Genomic DNA, 23,573 nt, shown 5'->3' with positions numbered 1-23,573 from the left:
AGGAAATGTTTATCTGAGCCAGAAAAGAAGAAGAGACACTGTATGAAACAGTCTTTAGTGGTGCTTGGTATTTCCATTCACTGAGGACATCATCAAGCACACAGGGACCACCTTCCTTTCCCTTGAAAGGGAAGTAGCCTTTGTTGAACTGAATAAGCTTTTTCTCATGTCCACTGAAAGCTGTGCTAGTATGCTACTATGGGACCTATCACAAAACAAATGCACAGCTTTTTCAATGTCTTTCTGTCTGTTTGTGTGTTCTCCAGGCAGTTGGAGCTGCACTCTCCGGATGCCAAGCATACGGTGGTGTTACGGTGTAAAGACACAGCCTCGGCCCAGGCCTGGTTCGAGGTCATGCAGTCGGCGACCTCTAACCTCATCAACAAGGTCATCACAGAGGTCAAAGAGCACACAGGAAGAACAGGGATCGCAGGGAGCAGAGAGATCAGACACCTGGGCTGGCTGGCTGAGAAGGTAGGAGCTACTTTAATCAGATGTATAATATGCATTCACAGCCCACCTTCTGATAATAACTCATATGTGATTTTTGTGTGGCAGTTATACGATGGTGAGCCAAGCACTCTTGGAACCTCATATAGCTGATGCAATAGTTTCCAACAGGTTTTCCCCCTTCTGGTCCTCCTGTAAATCCTCTTTCATCACTCTCTCATTAGTCAGGGACTGCCTGGCAGAGAGAGAGCGAGACGGCTAATACTGAGAAGACTATAGCCCTGTACTTTGGGCAGTCAGTCAGCTAGTCAGTCAGTCAGTCAGTCAGTCAGTCAGTCAGTCTGCCAAGCCAAGCCAGAGGATGCTTTCCAGGCTTCTTAATGAGTTCCTCTTTTATTACTGCCTGCCTGCCTAATTGTGAGTCCCAAATGGTACCCTATTGCACTATACAGGGAATATGGTGTCATTTGAGACACAGTTTCTGGAGTCTGTGAATAATTATAAGGGCCCAAAGCCTTCCAGCATGTGTGGAGTGGAGTGGTCTGCCTTGGCTTTGCCTGCCGTCCAAGTTCCTTTGCACAACGTCAACGAGCAAGGCTTTCCTTTCAACAAGGGCTCATTTGTGGCTATTCTGCCATCGCTGACGCACTCAGGAGTCTGAGTCTCTACTTAGCTGTGTGATGGTCAACAGACTACAGTGCAGACCCTCTGGAGTTCAGCATCAAATCAAATCAAATTTTATTGGTCACATGCGCCGATACAACAGGTGCAGACATTACAGTGAAATGCTTACTTACAGCCCTTAACCAACAGTGCATTTATTTTTAACAAAAAAAGTAAAAATAAAACAAACAAAAAAAAAGTGTTGAGAAAAAAAGAGCAGAAGTAAAATAAAATAACAGCTAATGTGATCAGATATCGGAGAGGAGAGGAGGGGAGAGGAAGAGGAGGAGAGGAGAGGGAGAGGAGGAGGAGAGGTAAGGAGAGGAGAGGAGAGGAGATGGAGGGAGTAGATCCTTGTTTTACAGCCTTGTTGAGGTTGCTCTGTGCAACATTCCTGAGCCTGGCTTTAACCACAGACTTTATATTCATTCTCATACTATAGCCAATTATACCGTGGCAGGGTTTTAAATTGAATGATTGTTACACACTAACTATGTGGTTGTGTAGTCTTTAGTTAGATCTAAGTTTGTAAGCCTGTGTATATCGTGTTTTAATATGGTTACTTTGCAACATGTGTTTGTAATGTTCTACGATTGACCTATGGCCACCAGAATCCTGTGTTCTCATAACTAGCTGAGGACTTCATAGTGAGACAAGAGGCTTATGGTTATGAGGATTGTGCTGTTGTAAAGCTTTCATAATGAGGATTGTGCTGTAGCAAAACTTTCTTAATGAGGATTGTGCTGTAACTTTCATAATGAGGATTGGGTAGTAACTAAGCTTCCATAATGAGGATTGGGCAGTAACTAAGCTTTCATAATGTGGATTGTGCTGTAACTAAGCTTTCATCATGAGGATTGGGCTGCACCTTTCATAATGAGGATTGTGCTGTAACTTTCATCATGAGGATTGTGCTGCACCTTTCATAATGAGGATTGTGCTGTAACTTTCATCATGAGGATTGTGCTGCAACTTTCATAATGAGGATTGTGCTGTAACTTTCATAATGAGGATTGTGCTGCAACTTTCATAATGAGGATTGTGCTGTTACTTTCATAATGAGGATTGTGCTGTAACTTTCATAATGAGGATTGTGCTGTAACTTTCATCATGAGGATTGTGCTGTAACTTTCATAATGAGGATTGTGCTGTAGCTAAGCTTTCATAATGAGGATTGGGCAGTAATTAAGCTTTCATAATGAGGATTGGGCAGTAACTAAGCTTTCATAATGTGGATTGTGCTGTAACTAAGCTTGCATCATGAGGATTGGGCTGTACCTTTCATAATGAAGATTGTGCTGCAACTTTCATAATAAAGATTGTGCTGTAACTTTCATAATGAGGATTGTGCTGTAACTAAGCTTTCATCATGAGGATTGTGCTGTAACTAAGCTTTCATCATGAGGATTGGGCTGTACCTTTCATAATGAAGATTGTGCTGCAACTTTCATCATGAGGATTGTTCTGTAACTTTCATAATGAAGATTGTGCTGTAACTTTCATCATGAGGATTGTGCTGCAACTTTCATAATGAGGATTGTGCTGTAACTATCATAATGAGGATTGTGCTGCAACTTTCATAATGAGGATTGTGCTGTAACTTTCATCATGAGGATTGTGCTGTAACTTTCATAATAAGGATTGTGCTGTAACTAAGCTTTCATCGTGAGGATTGGGCTGTAACTTTCATAATGAGGATTGTGCTGTACCTTTCATAATGAGGATTGTGCTGTAACTAATCATTCATAATGAGGATTGTGCTGTAACTAAGCTTTCATCATGAGGATTGGGCTGTACCTTTCATAATGAGGATTGTGCTGTAACTTTCATAATGAGGATTGTGCTGTAACTTTCATAATGAGGATTGTGCTGTAACTTTCATAATGAGGATTGTGCTTTAACTTTCATAATGAGGATTGTGCTGCAACTTTCATAATGAGGATTGTGCTGTTACTTTCATAATGATAATTGTGCTGTAACTTTCATAATGAGGATTGTGTTGTAACTTTCATCATGAGGATTGTGCTGTAACTTTCATCATGAGGATTGTGCTGTAACTTTTATCATGAGGATTGTGCTTTAACTTTCATAATGAGGATTTAGCTGTAACTAAGCTTTCATAATAAGGATTGTGCTGTAACTAAGCTTTCATCATGAGGATTGGGCTGTACCTTTCATAATGAGGATTGTGCTGTAACTTTCATAATGAGGATTGTGCTGTAACTTTCATCATGAGGATTGTGCTGTAACTTTCATCATGAGGATTGTGCTGCAACTTTCATAATGAGGATTTTGCTGTAACTAAGCTTTCATAATAAGAATTGTGCTGTAACTAAGCTTTCATCATGAGGATTGTGCTGTAACTTTCATAATGAGGATTGTGCTGTAACTAATCATTCATAATGAGGATTGTGCTGTAACTAAGCGTTCACGAGGATTGTGCTGTAACTAAGCTTTCACAATGAGGATTGTGCTGTAACTTTCATAATGAGGATTGTGCTATTACTTTCATAATGAGGATTGTGCTGTAACTTTCATAATGAGGATTGTTATGCTTTATTATGTTATGCAAGCCGGTGTTGTATTGGGTGGCTGGGAGTTGAGAGTTTATCTACAGGCCAAGATTAATAAACTGTATAAAGTGCCTTCCTGTGAAAATTAACCAAGATATTGTTACTAAGACTTAGTTACATAGAAAAATGATGAGGACATTCAAGGTTGTGTCTTTGCTGTTTGTAGAAGTACATGCTTATCACTCTTTTGCTAAGTTGTATTTTCTAGTCCATAACATTCCCTCCATTGCACCAGTAACCCACATGCAAATGACAAGAGTAGCCTGTCACGCTGTGTGGTGTGTTTTCTCCCAGACAGAGAATATTCTAGCATGGTGTGGTGTGTTTTCTCCCAGACAGAAAATATTCTAGCATGGTGTGGTGTGTTTTCTCCCAGACAGAGAATATTCTAGCATGGTGTGGTGTGTTTTTTCCCAGACAGAGAATATTCTAACGTGGTGTGTGTGGTGTGTTTTCTCCCAGACAGAGAATATTCTAACATGGTGTGGTGTGTTTTCTCCCAGACAGAGAATATTCTAACATGGTGTGGTGTGTTTTCTCCCAGACAGAGAATATTCTAACACGGTGTGATGTTTTCTCCCAGACAGAGAATATTCTAACACGGTGTGATGTTTTCTCCCAGACAGAGAATATTCTAACACGGTGTGATGTTTTCTCCCAGACAGAGAATATTCTAACACGGTGTGATGTTTTCTCCCAGACAGAGAATATTCTAACACGGTGTGATGTTTTCTCCCAGACAGAGAATATTCTAACACGGTGTGATGTTTTCTCCCAGACAGAGAATATTCTAACACGGTGTGATGTTTTCTCCCAGACAGAGAATATTCTAACACGGTGTGATGTTTTCTCCCAGACAGAGAATATTCTAACACGGTGTGATGTTTTCTCCCAGACAGAGAATATTCTAACACGGTGTGATGTTTTCTCCCAGACAGAGAATATTCTAACACGGTGTGATGTTTTCTCCCAGACAGAGAATGAGAAGCAGCAGTGGAAGCCAGTGCTGGTGATGGTGACAGAGAAAGACCTGCTCCTCTATGACAGTCTTCCACGGATGAAGGCATCCTGGCACAGCCCTGCACACACATACCCACTGTTAGCTACACGGTACGCTACACACACCCTCTCTCTACTAGTCACATGGTAAGCTACACACACCCTCTCTCTATTAGTCACATGGTAAGCTACACACACCCTCTCTCTACTAGTCACATGGTAAGCTACACACACCCTCTCTCTACTAGTCACATGGTAAGCTACACACACCCTCTCTCTACTAGTCACATGGTAAGCTACACACACCCTCTCTCTACTAGTCACATGGTAAGCTACACACACCCTCTCTCTATTAGTCACATGGTAAGCTACACACACCCTCTCTCTATTAGTCACATGGTAAGCTACACACACCCTCTCTCTACTAGTCACATGGTAAGCTACACATACCCTCTCTCTACTAGTCACATGGTAAGCTACACACACCCTCTCTCTACTAGTCTCAAGAAAAATAGCTGCTGCTATCCACACAGTAAGCAAAAGACAGTCTTCCTGCTAGTCAAATAGCAAAACACATTATCTTAGCCACATGGTTAGTAGCATCCACCCTGAACAACCCAACCATGGCCACATGGTAGTCCTCCACTACTACAAACACACCTACCCTCTATTGGCCAAGCAATAATCAAAACACACCTACCCTCTATTGGCCAACCAATAATCAAAACATACCTACCCTTTGCTAGCCTAATGGTGCAGCACACCTGAAAGATGAGGTGGCACTGGAGGACACATCCACAACATGTTTCCATTACTGAACACAGCCAATAACTCTGTCTTTCACTGAAAGTTGCATTGCAGTTACTATTTGTCATGTTATCAATTATTACACCTTTATGTCATTGATGTGAAGAGGGTTATATGGTTACAGCACTGACTAGCTAGTCTCTCTCAACAGCAGGCACTTAGAATATAACAGAATCTGTGTCTGTTTGTAGGCTGGTGCACTCTGGTCCCGACCGAGGCTCTCCCCAGCCGGGCGTGGAGCTGTCCTTCGCCACACGTACAGGCACCAGACTGGGCATTGAGGCCCACCTGTTCAGAGCTGAGACCTGTAAGGACCTTTCACTGTGGACCAGGCACATCGTTACGGGCTGTCACTCCTCTGCCCAGATGATCAAAGAAGTCACCACCAGTGAGTACCACTACACCGACCCTGCTATAAGACTGTGTGAGCCCGCTGAGCTAAAGCCTTGATCAACCAAGTCACCACCAGTGAGCCTAGGTAGGCATTAGCTTGGGGAGTAACTCAAATCTTCAATTCTCTGGCAAGGTTACTTATCATGTTAGTGTGGTTGACAAAGCCATCTATGTTACAGTACAATTTTCATAGCTGTAGTATTTGGTAAGGGGGTGTTAGTGTTGGACAGTCACATAGAAGACACTGAGAAAGGAGTGAGTATTTTTAGAAAGGAACGGAATGCCACTGTGAGATCCTGTGTGTGTGGCCTAGTGTAGTGGTGGGCACTAGATGGTATGCCGGGCATCCTGGGAACTCCTCTAGTCAGTCACCCCTAGAGCCGTCTCTCTCTCTCGCTCGCTCGCTCGCTCGCTCTCTCAATTAAATTCAAAGGGCTTTATTGGCATGGGAAACATATGTTAACATTGCCAAAACAAGTGTAATAGATAATAAACAAAAGTGAAATAAACAATAAAAAATTAACAGTAAACATTACACTCACAAAAGTTCCAAAGGAATAGAGACATTTCAAATGTCATATTATTTATATATACAGTGTTGTAACGAGGTGCAAATAGTTAAAGTACAAAAGGGAAAATAAATAAACACAAATCTCTCTCTCTCTCTCTCTCTCTGAATGGATCATATATCACTGCACTTGTTGTGATATTGCATCAGCTGTCAGATATAAGCTTTATGATCTTTGCTAGGCCTAATAACTAATAAAATATGTCTGGACAGGATATAGAATAGGAAACTAATACAATATGTCTGGACAGGGTATAGAATAAGAAACTAATAAAATATGTCTGGACAGGGTATAGAATAGGAAACTAATACAATATGTCTGGACAGGGTATAGAATAGGAAACTAATACAATATGTCTGGACAGGGTATAGAATAGGAAACGAATACAATATGTCTGGACAGGGTATAGAATAGGAAACTAATACAATATGTCTGGACAGGGTATAGAATAAGAAACTAATACAATATGTCTGGACAGGGTATAGAATAGGAAACTAATACAATATGTCTGGACAGGGTATAGAATAGGAAACTAATACAATATGTCTGGACAGGTTATAGAATAGGAAACTAATACAATATGTCTGGACGGGGTATAGAATAGGAAACTAATACAATATGTCTGGACAGGGTATAGAATAGGAAACTAATACAATATGTCTGGACAGGGTATAGAATAGGAAACTAATACAATATGTCTGGACAGGGTATAGAATAGGAAACTAATACAATATGTCTGGACAGATTATAGAATAGGAAACTAATACAATATGTCTGGACAGGGTATAGAATAGGAAACTAATACAATATGTCTGGACAGGGTATAGAATAAGAAACTAATACAATATGTCTGGACAGGGTATAGAATAGGAAACTAATACAATATGTCTGGACAGGGTATAGAATAGGAAACTAATACAATATGTCTGGACAGGTTATAGAATAGGAAACTAATACAATATGTCTGGACAGGGTATAGAATAGGAAACTAATACAATATGTCTGGACAGGGTATAGAATAGGAAACTAATACAATATGTCTGGACAGGGTATAGAATAGGAAACTAATACAATATGTCTGAACAGGTTATAGAATAGGAAACTAATACAATATGTCTGGACAGGGTTTAGAATAGGAAACTAATACACTATGTCTGGACAGGGTATAGAATAAGAAACTAATACAATATGTCTGGACAGGGTATAGAATAGGAAACTAGTACAATATGTCTGGACAGGGTATAGAATAGGAAACTAATACAATATGTCTGGACAGGATATAGAATAGGAAACTAATACAATATGTCTGGACAGGTTATAGAATAGGAAACTAATACACTATGTCTGGACAGGGTATAGAATAGGAAACTAATACACTATGTCTGGACAGGGTATAGAATAGGAAACTAATACAATATGTCTGGACAGGGTATAGAATAGGAAACTAATACCATATGTCTGGACAGTGTATAGAATAGGAAACTAATACAATATGTCTGGACAGTGTATAGAATAGGAAACTAATACAATATGTCTGGACAGGTTATAGATTTGGAAACTAATACAATATGTCTGGACAGGCTATAGAATAGGAAACTAATACAATATGTCTGGACAGGGTATAGAATAAGAAACTAATACAATATGTCTGGACAGGGTATAGAATAGGAAACTAATACAATATGTCTGGACAGGGTATAGAATAGGAAACTAATACAATATGTCTGGACAGGGTATAGAATAGGAAACTAATACAATATGTCTGGACAGTGTATAGATTTGGAAACTAATACAATATGTCTGGACAGGGTATAGAATAGGAAACTAATACAATATGTCTGGACAGTGTATAGATTTGGAAACTAATACAATACGTCTGGACAGGGTATAGAATAGGAAACTAATACAATATGTCTGGACAGGGTATAGAATAGGAAACTAATACAATATGTCTGGACAGGGTATAGAATAGGAAACTAATACAATATGTCTGGACAGGGTATAGAATAGGAAACTAATACAATATGTCTGGACAGGGTATAGAATAGGAAACTAATACAATATGTCTGGACAGTGTATAGAATAGGAAACTAATACAATATGTCTGGACAGGGTATAGAATAGGAAACTAATACAATATGTCTGGACAGGGTATAGAATAGGAAACTAATACAATATGTCTGGACAGGGTATAGAATAGGAAACTAATACAATATGTCTGGACAGTGTATAGAATAGGAAACGTATACACTATGTCTGGACAGGGTATAGAATAGGAAACTAATACAATATGTCTGGACAGGGTATAGAATAGGAAACTAATACAATATGTCTGGACAGTGTATAGAATAGGACACTTATACACTATGTCTGGACAGGGTATAGAATAGGAAACTAATACAATATGTCTGGACAGGGTATAGAATAGGAAACTAATACAATATGTCTGGACAGTGTATAGAATAGGAAACGTATACACTATGTCTGGACAGGGTATAGAATAGGAAACGAATACACTACCTCTGGACAGGGTATAGAATAGGAAACTAATACAATATGTCTGGACAGGGTATAGAATAAGAAACTAATACAATATGTCTGGACAGGGTATAGAATAGGAAACTAATACAATATGTCTGGACAGTGTATAGAATAGGAAACTAATACAATATGTCTGGACAGTGTATAGAATAGGAAACTAATACAATATGTCTGGACAGGGTATAGAATAGGAAACTAATACAATATGTCTGGACAGGGTATAGAATTAGGAAACTAATACAATATGTCTGGACAGGATATAGAATAGGAAACTAATACAATATGTCTGGACAGGGTATAGAATAGGAAACTAATACACTACCTCTGGACAGTGTCTGTGAATCTGTGAAAGTGGCACGCTATGGTCCTCTATACACCTCTACGGTCCTCTGGATGTGTGGTTGACTGTTTCTTTTCTCTCTGTAGACTGTGACATTTGGCTAAATCTTTTTAATCTTTTATTTACAGTAAAAAGGTTGTTAATATTAGAATTACAATATTTGTCCTAAGAGCAGCTTAACTCTACGTCGGGGTCTGGGCCTAGCGCCATATTTTGGGGTTTTAAAGGAAAAAGGCCTCTTTTGGCTGAGGAGCTAGGTTTCCATTACCTTTGATGATTATTACGGAGGTTGCGTCCCAAATGGAACCCTATTCCCTAACGCAGTGCACTATATAGGGTGCCATTTAGGTCGCATCTTGAGGGATTTGGCTTTAGCGTCAGAGGGCAACTTGACCGTTATTCAACTGGATCAAAATAAAGCGATGGTCAGAATAAGATAGATTTGGCCAGGGGCAGTTTATTATTTATAATGTATTATTGATTTATTATGTATGATTTATTATCTAGTCTCTATTATTTATTGTAAAGGTGATGTATTTATCCACTGGGATGTTCCTGTTGTGATCAGTGGTCTGTAATACAGAGGTATTGTTGATAGACTGTTGACTATAGGGGTTTATAATGGCATCACAGTTGTGTTTGCTTGATATACTTGACTATAGGGGTTTATAACGTCATCACAGTTGTGTTTGCTTGATAGGCTGTTGACTATAGGGGTTTATAACGTCATCACAGTTGTGTTTGCTTAATATACTGTTGACTATAGGGGTTTATAACATCATCAAAGTTGTGTTTGCTTGATAGACTTGACTATAGGGGTTTATAACGTCATCACAGTTGTGTTTGCTTGATAGACTGTTGACTATAGGGGTTTATAACGTCATCACAGTTGTGTTTGCTTGATAGACTGTTGACTATAGGGGTTTATAACGTCATCACAGTTGTGTTTGCTTGATAGACTGTTGACTATAGGGGTTTATAACGTCATCACAGTTGTGTTTGCCTAATAGACTGTTGGCTATAGGGGTTTATAACATCATCACAGTTGTGTTTGCTTAATATTGTAACTTAAGCACCTAAAGCACACAAGCAGGAGCAGGGGTCTCTATCAAGGCTTGCCCCCTATACTGAATATCATACTCTAACATAGACATGGGCTTGGGGATAAACTACTCCTAGACCCTACAGGGTTAGAGCTTGGGGATAAACTACTCCTAGACCCTACAGGGTTAGCGCTTGGGGATAAACTACTCCTAGACCCTACAGGGTTAGAGCTTGGGGATAAACTACTCCTAGACCCTACAGGGTTAGAGCTTGGGGATAAACTACTCCTAGACCCTACATGGTTAGAGCTTGGGGATAAACTACTCCTAGACCCTACAGGGTTAGCGCTTGGGGATAAACTACTCCTAGACCCTACATGGTTAGAGCTTGGGGATAAACTACTCCTAGACCCTACAGGGTTAGAGCTTGGGGATAAACTACTCCTAGACCCTACATGGTTAGAGCTTGGGGATAAACTACTCCTAGACCCTACAGGGTTAGAAAGCACTCAAAAGTTCCTCCGTCCGTAAATGACCTTTTAAGGATTCTGGTAGTTACAGTGGGGAGAACAAGTATTTGATACACTGCCGATTTTGCAGGTTTTCCTACTTACAAAGCATGTAGAGGTCTGTAATTTTTATCATAGGTACACTTCAACTGTGAGAGACGGAATCTAAAACAAAAATCCAGAAAATCACATTGTATGATTTTTAAGTAATTAATTTGCATTTTATTGCATGACATAAGTATTTGATCACCTACCAACCAGTAAGAATTCCGGCTCTCACAGACCTGTTAGTTTTTCTTTGAGAAGCCCTCCTGTTCTCCACTCATTACCTGTATTAACTGCACCTGTTGTTTGAACTCGTTACCTATATAAAAGACACCTGTCCACACACTCAATCAAACAGACTCCAACTTCTCCACAATGGCCAAGACCAGAGAGCTGTGTAAGGACATCAGAGATAAAATTGTAGACCTGCACAAGGCTGGGATGGGCTACAGGACAATAGGCAAGCAGCTTGGTGAGAAGGCAACAACTGTTGGCACAATTATTAGAAAATGGAAGAAGTTCAAGATGACGGTCAATCACCCTCGGTCTGGGGCTCCATGCAAGATCTCACCTCGTGGGGCATCAATGATCATGAGGAAGGTGAGGAATCAGCCCAGAACTACACGGCAGGACATGGTCAATGACCTGAAGAGAGCTGGGACCACAGTCTCAAAGAAAACCATTAGTGACACACTACGCCGTCATGGATTAAAATCCTGCAGCGCACGCAAGGTCCCCCTGCTCAAGCTAGCGCATGTCCAGGCCCGTCTGAAGTTTGCCAATGACCATCTGGATGATCCAGAGGAGGAATGGGAGAAGGTAATGTGGTCCGATGAGACAAAAATATAGGTTTTTGGTCTAAACTCCACTCGCCGTGTTTGGAGGAAGAAGAAGGATGAGTACAACCCCAAGAACACCATCCCAACCGTGAAGCATGGTTGTGGAAACATCATTCTTTGGGGATGCTTTTCTGTAAAGGGGACAGGACGACTGCACCGTATTGAGGGGAGGATGGATGGGGCCATGTATCGTGAGATCTTGGCCAACAACCTCCTTCCCTCAGTAAGAGCATTGAAGATGGGTCGTGGCTGGGTCTTCCAGCATGACAACGACCCGAAACTGTCACGGGTTACAAAGCCAGAACCCAGAAGCAGACCAGGACAAGGTGAGTTGAAACGAAGGTGAGTGTTTATTTAACAGATTCAAAAGCGATGCTGAATAATCCAGGGAACAGAGCGGGCGACGGAGATGAGTTGGTGGGGGTGCAGTGGCAGGTCCAATAATGGCTCGGCAGCCGCCGACCACCAGGCAGGGGTTGGATGAAGGTTCCGGGTGAGTGACTGCAGATAGAACAAAACGGAGGTAAGTACACAGCAAGCCAACAAGGTGCAAAACAACAAAATTAACGCTAGAAGCTCCAAGGCTGATACACTGACAAACATACTGTTCATGGCTAACGATCCGGCAGGGAATGGATGTCAGGTCAGAGCTTAAAAAGGGTGATGATCAGGACCAGGTGTGCAGATCGCTGATGGGATGCAGGTGCGGTTAATCAGGAGAGCTCCCGCCTAGCCACGTCGTCCGGCAACCAGGCAGGGAGCGTTCCAGAACCCTCAGGAAACTGGAGATTCCGAGCAGAAAAATGACAACACAGGCAGGAACCGACTCAGGATGCAGGGTTCATGACAGTACCCCCCCTCCGACGAACGCCACCGGGCGGACTACCCGGCGCGCCAGGATGGAGGCGGTAGAAGTCACGAAGGAGGTCAGCATCAAGGATCTGTCGCCGAGGAATCCAACTCCTCTCTTCAGGACCATACCCCTCCCAGTCCACGAGATACTGGAAACCCCGGCCCCGCCGTCTGGAATCCATAATGCGTCGCACCGTGTAGGCAGGACCACCTCCGATCATCCGAGGGGAGGAGGAGGAGGCGGAGGGGGCAACAGAGGACTGAGGAGAACAGGCTTGAGGCAGGAGACATGAAAGGTGGGATGGACTCTGAGCGTTCTCGGTAACTTGAGTCGAACTGCAACAGGATTGATCACCTTCTCCACCACAAACGGACCAATGAACTTCGGTGACAGTTTCCTAGACTCAGTCCGTAGAGGAAGATCCCGTGTGGCCAACCAGACCCTATCTCCGATGGTATAGGTGGGAGCGGGAATCCGGCGACGATTCGCCTGGAGCTGATACCGGTCAGAAACTCTAAGGAGGGCCTTTCTGGCCCGATGCCAGGTCCGGTGGCAACGACGAATGTGGGCCTGAACAGAGGGCACTGAGAGATCCTTCTCCTGAGAAGGAAACAAGGGAGGTTGGTAGCCATACAGGCACTGGAAGGGAGACATCCCAGTGGCAGATGTAGGCAGAGTATTGTGGGCATACTCAACCCAAGGCAACTGAGAGACCCAGGAGGTGGGGTTGGAGGAGACAAGGCAGCGTAGCGTGGATTCCATCTTCTGGTTGGCTCTCTCCGCCTGACCATTAGATTGGGGGGTGAAAACCAGATGTGAGACTGACTGTAGCTCCAATGGCCAAACAGAAGGACTTCCAGACAGCAGAGGTAAACTGAGGACCACGGTCGGAAACGATGTCACTGGGCAACCCGTGGACCCTGAAAACCTCCCTAACCAGGATCTCGGACGTCTCAGAGGCAGAGGGAAGCTTGGAAATGGGCACAAAGTGGGCGAACTTGCTGAATCTGTCCACGATAGTCAGAACGACCGTGTTCCCCTCAGAAGAGGGCAACCCAGTGACAAAGTCCAGGGCCAGATGCGACCATGGTCGCCGGGGAATAGGGAGGGGGTGAAGTAGTCCAGAGCTGGGCCGATTGGCACTCTTATTCTGCGCACACACTGGACAGGCAGCAACAAACCTCCGAGTATCCTCTCACATTTACATTTACATTTTAGTCATTTAGCAGACGCTCTTATCCAGAGCGACTTACAGTTAGTGAATACATATTTTTTTATACTGGCCCCCCGTGGGAAATGAACCCACAACCCTGGCGTTGCAAACGCCATGCTCTATCAACTGAGCTACATCCCTGCCGGCCATTCCCTCCCCTACCCTGGACGACGCTGGGCCAATTGTGCGCCGCCCATGAGTCTCCCGGTCGCGGCCGGCTGCGACAGAGCCTGGATTCGAACCAGGATCTCTAGTGGCACAGTTAGCACTGCGATGCAGTGCCTTAGACCACTGCGCCACTCCCATGGCAGGCCACCAAAATCGTCTGCGAAGTAACGCCATCGTCCGAGCCACGCCAGGGTGACAAGCCATCTTGCTGGCGTGGGACAATTGGAGGACAGCAGAACGAACCGACTCAGGCACAAACAACCGACCGGGTGGACCGTTACCGGGACCGGGCTGCGTCCGAAGGGTCGCCATAACCTCCTCCTCAATCTTCCACATAACTGCTCCCACGACACAGTTCCGGGGAAGAATCGTCTCGGTCTTGGCCCCACTCTCTTCCGTCTTGGAGAACATCCGGGACAAGGCGTCCGCCTTGCCGTTCTTAGATCCAGGTCGGAACGTCAGGGAAAAATTAAAGCGTCCGAAAAACAAAGACCACCTGGCCTGACGGGAGTTGAGATGTCTAGCCGATTGCACGTAAGCAAGATTCTTGTGGTCAGTCCAGACAATAAACGGTTGCTCCGCCCCCTCCATCCAGTGGCGCCACTCCTCCAAGGCAAGCTTCACCGCGAGAAGCTCCCGGTTACCCACATCGTAGTTCCTCTCCGCAGACGAAAGACGACGAGAGTAGTAGGCGCAGGGATGGAGTTTACCGTCAGTGGAGCATCGCTGGGACAGGATGGCGCCAACCCCCACATCAGACGCATCCACTTCAACGACGAACTGACGGGCCGTGTCAGGTTGAGAGAGAATCGGTGCGTTGGTGAATCGCCTCTTCAAATCCAGGAACGCTCGATCCGCCTCCGGATTCCAATTGAAGGTCCTGGTACTGGAAGTCAGGGCAGTTAACGGAGCGGCCACACGGCTGTAATCCCGGATGAATCTGCGGTAGAAATTCGCAAACCCCAGAAACCTCTGGAGCTGCAATCTCGTACCGGGCTGGGCCCATTCCAGAACCGCCCTAACCTTCTCCTGGTCCATCCTAATCTCTCCCCTGGAGATGATGTACCCGAGGAAGGATGTAGTGTGGGCGTGAAATTCGCACTTCTCGGCCTTCACGAACAGGCGATTCTCCAACAATCGCTGCAGAACCTGCCGGACATGCTGGACGTGGTTGGAAGGTTCCTTCGAGAAGATCAGAATGTCATCCAGGTAAACAAACACAAAGAGACCGATCATATCTCTCAGGACGTCATTCACCATACTCTGGAATACAGCTGGAGCATTGGTCAGTCCAAACGGCATCACCTGATACTCGAGTGACCCATCGGTGTATTGAAACCCGTCAACCACTCGTCCCCCTCTCTGATCCGGACCAGGTGATACGCATTGCGTAGGTCTAGCTTGGTGAACACAGTAGCACCCTGTAAGGAGTCGAAGGCAGAGCTCATCAAGGGCAGGGGATACTTGTTCTTGACCGTGATATCATTCAACCCCCGATAATCAATACACGGTCGAAGAGAGCCATCCTTCTTACCCACAAAGAAGAATCCTGCCCCCAGGGGTGATGACGAGGGACGAATGAGACCAGCAGCTAGGGACTCCTTGATGTAGGTCTCCAAAGTCTCACGTTCAGGTCGGGAGATACTGTATAACCGTCCCTTGGGATAGACAGCTCCAGGGAACAGGTTGATGGCACAATCATATGGTCGGTGGGGAGGGAGTGACAGAGCCCTCTGCTTACTGAACACTTCCCCCAAATCGTGATATGTCTCGGGAACCAGGGACAAATCTGGGGGTTTAGCCTCAATCACCTGACTGGGAACCGAATGGGAACAGGCAGTCTTGAGACAGTTAGCATGACAATCAAGGCTCCAACTAGTTACCTTGCCAGTCACCCAATCGAACGTGGGATTGTGTTCTTTCAGCCAGGGGTATCCAAGGACCAGAGGAACATGGGACGAAGGCAGAATGAAGAATGAGATCACCTCAGAATGATTCCCTGACAACAGCATCTTAACCGGTTCAGTCCTCATCGTGATACGTGCCAGACTACTGCCGTTTAGAGTGGTAGCTTCAATGGCTTCCGGTAATTGCTCCTTGGAAAGCCCCAGCTGTTCCACCACTTCGGCATCAATAAAGCTTCCATCGGCACCTGAATCGACAAAAGCGTTAATCGCTAAGCTCTGATTCCTGTTCATGAGGGTAGCCGGGAAACGGGGTCTGACAGAGGTATTGAGAGGTTGAAACTGGCTCGCTAAAAGTCCTCCCAACTTTAGCGAGCCGAGCAGTTTGACGACCGCCGGGAACAAGTGGAGATGTAATGTCCCGAACTACCACAGTAGAGGCAGCAGTTGGTCTTACGTCTATGTTGGCGCTCCTCCTTGGTTAACCCGTGCCGCCCCACTTGCATGGGTTCAGAATCGGGAGGCAGGACCTCTCCACTAATCCTGTGTGGTGGACAATGATCGACGTATTCTGGTCCACCCCCCGACCCGACTGGGAACTGAGAAGCTGATCGATTGGACGGGCCCCATTGCTTCTCCCTCCTTCGCTCTCGAACTCGGTTATCCACCCGAATAGACAAGGCTACCAAGCTGTCCAGGTCACTAGGCTCCGGATAGGAGATCAACTCATCCTTGAGCTGCTCCGACAGGCCCTGGTAAAAGGCCGCTTGCAGAGACTCCTCATTCCACCCACTCTCCACAGCCAACGTCCTGAACTCGATCACGAAGTCGGCAACGCTGCGAGTTCCTTGGCGAAGCGAAAACAGGCGCCTAGCTGCGTCCATACCTCGGACGGAATGGTCGAATAGCTTCCTCATCTCGGCCGTGAACTCCTGGTATGAAGCCATGCAGGTGTCCTGTCGTTCCCAAACGGCTGAAGCCCACTCCAGCGCTCGACCACGCAGCAACTCAATAACAAAGGCTATCCTAGCCTTGTCTGTGGCATAAGAGTAGGGCTGTAGATCGAACACTAAGCCACACTGCATAAGGAAAGAACGGCATCTTCCCAGCTCCCCCTCATATTTATCCGGCGTCGGAACCTTGGGCTCACGGAAGGACACAGCTCCAGAAGCGGCAGGCGAGATGGGTGAAACCGGTAGTGGATTCTCCACCGGCAAACTGAGCTGGGCCTGGATCTTCGTCAGACTGGTAGAAAGGTTCCGAACTGACAACGCTATCTCCTGTAGTGCCGTGCTATGTTGTCCCAACATCTTCTCCTGATGGGTAATGGCATGGCGAACAGAGTCCAGGTCCGCTGGGTTCATTACTGGCCGGATCGTTCTGTCACGGGTTACAAAGCCAGAACCCAGAAGCAGACCAGGACAAGGTGAGTTGAAACGAAGGTGAGTGTTTATTTAACAGATTCAAAAGCGATGCTGAATAATCCAGGGAACAGAGCGGGCGACGGTGATGAGTTGGTGGGGGTGCAGTGGCAGGTCCAATAATGGCTCGGCAGCCGCCGACCACCAGGCAGGGGTTGGGTGAAGGTTCCGGGTGAGTGACTGCAGATAGAACAAAACGGAGGTAAGTACACAGCAAGCCAACAAGGTGCAAAACAACAAAATTAACGCTAGAAGCTCCAAGGCTGATACACTGACAAACATACTGTTCATGGCTAACGATCCGGCAGGGAATGGATGTCAGGTCAGAGCTTAAAAAGGGTGATGATCAGGACCAGGTGTGCAGATCGCTGATGGGATGCAGGTGCGGTTAATCAGGAGAGCTCCCGCCTAGCCACGTCGCCCGGCAACCAGGCAGGGAGCGTTCCAGAACCCTCAGGAAACTGGAGATTCCGAGCAGAAAAATGACAACACAGGCAGGAACCGACTCAGGATGCAGGGTTCATGACAGAAACACACGGCCAGGGCAACTAAGGAGTGGCTCCGTAAGAAGCATCTCAAGGTCCTGGAGTCACACAAGCCTTAGAGTGATTTGCAGAGCTTTACTGGAACAAATGTAAAGTAGTTGCAGAAGTAGCTCGTTGACACTGACACAACAGAGATGGTACGTCCTGCTCTCAGTACAGGAGATCATGTCTGATGAGCATGGAGCAATTCCGAGGGCTGGGACTGACAGCATGGGAATCAACATATCTGACACACAGATCAGTGTATTGTATATGGGACAGACTAGGAATCAGACTTTTTGTCACACCCTGATCTGTTTCACCTGTCTTGTGTTTGTCTCCATCCCCCCACCAGGTGTCTCCCATTTGTTCCCCATTATCCCTTGTGTATTTATACCAGTGTTTTCTGTTTGTCTGTTGCCAGTTCGTCTTGTCTCGTCAAGCCTACCAGCGGTTTTTCCGTGCTCCTGTTTTTCCAGCCCCTGTTTTCTAGTCCTCCCGGTTCCGACCATTTCTGCCTGCCCTGACCCTGAGCCTGCCAGCCGTCCTGTACCTATCTGACTCTGACCTAGTTTACGAACTTGTGCCTGTCCTCAACCTGCCTCTTGTCTATTAATAAATATCAGAGACTCGAACCATCTACCTCCTGTGTCTGCATCTGGGTCTCATCCTGTGTCGTTATACTTTCAAAGAGTACAACATTATATATTAAAAAACATCTATAGGCAAGGCAGAGTCATAAATTATAGTTTTTTTTCTTATGAGCTGGAGATTAATTTAATAGGGATTGATTAGAAAAACAACAAATGTGAAATACAGCCGTTGTCTATTTTTTGTCTAAGTGCGATGACAAGCCAAATCACTTATCTGGATTTAACAAATGCCCGACATCTGCTCCAGAACAAAAGTGTTCCGCCCACTACCACCAAGCAGCAGTAGATGCTGTAAGTCCTAATATACAGCCAGGACAGGGCCTGGTTTTCACCCAGCTGTTGTCCCATTACAGGCTGGATGTACAAGGTTCAGGAATGACGTAGCTGTACAGAGCTTATTGTGGTCTAGTAGTAGCACTCCCAGCACAAGTACATACTGTATATTGCAAGTCCGGAGACCGGGGTCCGATTCCTGCGTCCTCCTACTATTCCTACCACTTCTCTATCTCCCCCTTTCATTTCGTACATGTATACAGTTTCAAAAATACAGAAAGGTTAGTGGAACTTTATTCACGAGCAGTATGTTGTCCTGTTACAAGCTGTATGTACAAGGGCCAGGAGTTACCCATGCTGTTTGTCCTGTTACAGGCTGTATGTACAAGGGCCAGGAGTTACCCATGCTGTTTGTCCTGTTACAGGCTGTATGTACAAGGGCCAGGAGTTACCCATGCTGTTTGTCCTGTTACAGGCTGTATGTACAAGGGCCAGGAGTTACCCATGCTGTTTGTCCTGTATGTACAAGGGCCAGGAGTTACCCATGCTGTTTGTCCTGTTACAGGCTGTATGTACAAGGGCCAGGAGTTACCCATGCTGTTTGTCCTGTTACAGGCTGTATGTACAAGGGCCAGGAGTTACCCATGCTGTTTGTCCTGTTACAAGCTGTATGTACAAGGGCCAGGAGTTACCCATGCTGTTTGTCCTGTTACAGGCTGTATGTACAAGGGCCAGGAGTTACCCATGCTGTTTGTCCTGTTACAGGCTGCATGTACAAGGGCCAGGAGTGCAGGCTGGTGATCCACTACGAGCAGGGCTTCTCTGTCCTGGCTGAGCAGCAGGGGGAGGACCAGGTGGACCAGGGAAACCAGAACCAAGCCAAACCTCTGCTCTGCTACCCCTTCGAACGCCTCAAGATGTCCTCTGATGACGGGGTCAGAGTGCTCTTCCTGGATTTCAGTGGAAAAGAGGGTGAAATTGTAAGTGTTTTTTTTTTTTTTTTTAACAAGAACCAAGGACATGAAAGGACCATTGTTTCTACTAGGGACAGGACCACTCTTAACAACCGTCTCTGTTTGTTGATGACAGTACATGAGACCGTATTCCCTTAAGAATAAAAAACCCAGTTGACTCATATTTCATTGGCGTTGCTCTACAGCTCTATTCAGGCAACTGAACACAAACAAGGAAAGATGGAAAAGTTTCCACAGAATCCCCTATACGTTAAACAGGAACTGAGTCATACATGGGCATACTGAAACACTGTCCTGCAAGTCCCTCTGCTGTTTATGAAAAGGACTCTGTTCAGACATGTTCTGCTCTCAGAACACTACAACTGTAATAGAATAGAACTCACCATTAGAACTCATGGAACTGTAATGTAACATCTAACATTCTCTCTGTTCTATGTTCAGCAGCTGGACCTCCACTCGTGCCCAAAGCCTATCGTCTTCATCCTCCACTCATTCCTCTCAGCAAAGATCGCCAGACTTGGCCTGGTAGCATAGAGGTTCTGTTTACCACTGACGGACCACAAGGACTGAACTGTTCCAGAGTTCTAGATTGGAGTGTTCCAGAATTCCACAGTGGAGTGTCCCATAGTTCCACAGTGGAGTGTACAGCACAGAGAAGGACATGGCTTATAACTGAACTATGACTGAAGAAGAACAAGGACTGATGTTCAGTGAACTAGACACAGGATCTACCCTGATTCAAAGTCTACACAAACAGCTCAAAATGAATGGATCATGTTTCAAAAACTTTAACTAGTTGATTTGTATATTTATAGAAACACATGCATTACCGATGACATCATATACACAGTGAGAGTGTAAAAGATCAGTTACAGCAGAATAAATTGTTTTGTTAAAATCGTTGTTAAGCTGTAGAAGAACACTAATCTATTGTTTTGGTACTAAAAAGATACTGGAAGTATTATCAATCTAGCATCCATCCATTCTACGCTAATCCTTTGTTTGGCAATCTCTGTCTGCAAATAATTCAGCGATTACTGTTTACTTAAATTAAAAAGTTACGGTGAAAAAGCTCTGTAAAGGCTGCTTGAAATTTAGAATTGTCCTACGCCTTTGGCAGCTATTATGATTCAAGGCTTAGTTTTATTTTAACTCCGTTAATGATGCACATAAATTACATATTTAAAGAAATCTCTGGATTCTCTTTGTATTTCAGGTTGTTCTTGTGGTCCAACTGCTATTCACTGCATTTCCTCAACAAGAACAAACCAAAGCAACATCACCACATCCCACACACTCTAAAATGTGTTCAAGTCTCTTTCCAAACACTGTCTTCACTTGTGGAGGAATGGGTTGAATGAATGCAATATGACAACTAAAATGTCAAAACACTGCAACTTGGGATGGCCCATTCCATAGAATAGACTAGAATAGACTAGACTAGACTAGCTCAGCAAAGTTAACCAAATAAGCACAACACACCTCCTGATTGGTGTTTACATGCCACTGAGTAACGAGCAGGCATCCAAGCCACTCACACACAACCTGTTGTTCAGCGTCAGAGCTGTTCAGAGCCACCGTCCACAGCTTGAAGCCATAACTTAGCCCATCTATTCAAATACAAAGGGCATTGATAGACTTTTTGAATGTCAATTTTATATAAATCAGAGAACTGCTGGAGTTCCCAAATTAATCAGCAATTAGTGTGGCCTTTGTTGTGTCCTGAGGGCTCTGTCTCTCAGCGGCCTGGCCGTTTCTAGGAATATGTTGTGTGTGTAAGCAAGTGTGTGTGTGTGTGTGTGTGTGTGGTTTGGTTCTTCTACCCTTGTGGGGATATAAAATCCCCAATGGTCCCCACAAGGATAGTAAAACAAGGAAAATTGTCCCTCGTGGGGACATTTCCCACGTCCCCATGAGAACAACGGCTATTTTAAGCTTAGGGGTTAGAATTAGGGTTAGGCATTAGGTTTAGGGTTAAGGTTAGGGGTTAGGATTGTGAATGGAAATCCATTTTAGGTCCCCACAAGGATAGAAGGACAAAACATGTTTTCCTACCTTTCAGGACCACAATGTCCTGACAAATCATCAGAATGTCCTGACAAGATAGGAAAACAAGAACAATTGAGAAAAGTCAGGACTTTTTTCATGTCCTAAATTTGTTAAAATGCTGTTTTAGGCTTAAGGGTTAGGTTTAGGGTTAAAGTTCGGACAAGCTCACTCGCCCTGCTTGTTTTATTGCATAAGTAAAAATCACTGATCTGATTTCACCTCAGTAAATTGCACATGTTTTACTAATAACTCAAACTCTCCCCTATCATTACCGAGGGTCGTTGGTCCTGCCTTTAAATGTGAAGTATGACTTAACAGAAGGGGCAGGTTTTGAATATTACTAATGAGGACGGACCTAGACCTAACTCCGTAATTCTGTACTAATATTTACTTCTTTATTTTGCCTGAAGTCATTGAGAACAGATTCTCTTTTACGATAAGGACCTAACCGAGAGGGAGCTAAATATTGAAGATGGTATATACCATGAAAAATAGAATACTTGGTAGTTATCCCAAAATAATTGTTTAAGTCCAACCCTTACTTTAGTCTAATTGGGTCGCCTGTGGTGGGATTAATCATGAGACCAAACCCAATAGGAGCCTTGGAGCACCTATAGGGGAGCATTGTTAGCCTGGATGCCTGTCTGTTGTTTGGCAGTAGAGCAGGAACAGACTGGCACCCAGGCCAGAGCCAGTGGAGAAAACAAAGCCCCCTCAGAATGTATCAGGTCCCAAGGTTGCGAACCAGAGGAGAGGCTTGACCCCCCGTTCAGTTCCCATCATCCCTTTCATGCTCTGGGCCAGGGGAGAGTGGAGAGTCTCGACCCGCAGTTCAGTTTCCATCACCCCTTTCATGCTCTGGGCCAGGGGAGAGAGAGGGAGAGAGAACAACAGTCCTGTGGGACAGGAATGTACTGCTGGAGACCGCTGCCAAGTCAGTGCCTCCTCTCACAATTCACCTCTCAGAACCACCTCTCGATCCACCCTGTCCTCTCTACTCTTCATTACCCACGCAGGCTTCTCCATCCCATCCAAGCCCTTTACACCCTCTACCTCCCATCACATCCCTCTACCCTCTCACAACCCCATTACATCCCTCAGTACCCTCTACCTCCCCTCTAACCCCTCAGTACTCCCTCTCAGTACCCTCTACCCCCTCACATCCCTCAGGGGGGTGGTATAGAGTAATGAGGACTTAGGGGTGTGGTATAGAGTAATGAGGACTGAGGGGGGGTGGTATAGAGTAGTGAGGGCTGAGGGGGGTATAGAGTAGTGAGGGCTGGGGGGGTGGTATAGAGTAGTGAGGACTGAGGGGGTATAGAGTAGTGAGGACTGGGGGGGTATAGAGTAATGAGGACTGAGGGTGGGTATAGAGTAGTGAGGACTGAGGGGGGAGTGGTATAGAGTAGTGAGGACTGAGGGGGGGGTATAGAGTAGTGAGGACTGAGGGGGGGGGTATAGAGTATTGAGGACTGAGGACTGAGGGGGGGGGGTATAGAGTAGTGAGGACTGGGGGGGGGTATAGAATAGTGAGGACTGAGGTGGGGTATAGAATAGTGAGGACTGAGGGGGGTATAGAGTAGTGAGGACTGAGGGGGTACAGTTCTGATTTTGAAAGCATTGTTTTGTTCATATACAGTGGGGAGAACAAGTATTTGATACACTGCCGATTTTGCAGGTTTTCCTACTTACAAAGCATGTAGAGGTCTGTAATTTTTATCATAGGTACACTTCAACTGTGAGAGACGGAATCTAAAACCAAAATCCAGA

The 23,573-nt window shown here is 44.9% G+C and overlaps 1 protein-coding gene across 2 annotated transcripts in view; it reads left to right on the top strand.

Annotated features, from left to right (window-relative positions):
* LOC121586077 (beta-1-syntrophin-like) overlaps positions 1-20,945 on the top strand; it is a 44,740-nt gene extending 23,795 nt beyond the window's left edge. The window contains exons 3-7 of one of the 2 annotated variants that reach the window (XM_041902534.2): positions 267-474; positions 4,660-4,796; positions 5,684-5,880; positions 19,546-19,760; positions 20,199-20,945. In XM_041902534.2, the coding sequence (XP_041758468.1) occupies positions 267-474; positions 4,660-4,796; positions 5,684-5,880; positions 19,546-19,760; positions 20,199-20,288 (847 nt within the window). In that variant the 3' untranslated portion in view covers positions 20,289-20,945. Of the gene's footprint in view, positions 1-266; positions 475-4,659; positions 4,797-5,683; positions 5,881-19,545; positions 19,761-20,195 lie in introns of both variants that reach the window. The other variant, XM_041902533.2, reaches the window with a different exon arrangement.
* Positions 20,946-23,573: the final 2,628 nt, after the last annotated feature.

This window comes from Coregonus clupeaformis, chromosome 17 (assembly GCF_020615455.1).
Source record: "Coregonus clupeaformis isolate EN_2021a chromosome 17, ASM2061545v1, whole genome shotgun sequence".
Taxonomy (NCBI): domain Eukaryota; kingdom Metazoa; phylum Chordata; class Actinopteri; order Salmoniformes; family Salmonidae; genus Coregonus; species Coregonus clupeaformis.
The sequence above is the reverse complement of the archived record's forward strand: the minus strand, read 5'-3'. Positions and strand labels throughout refer to the sequence as shown.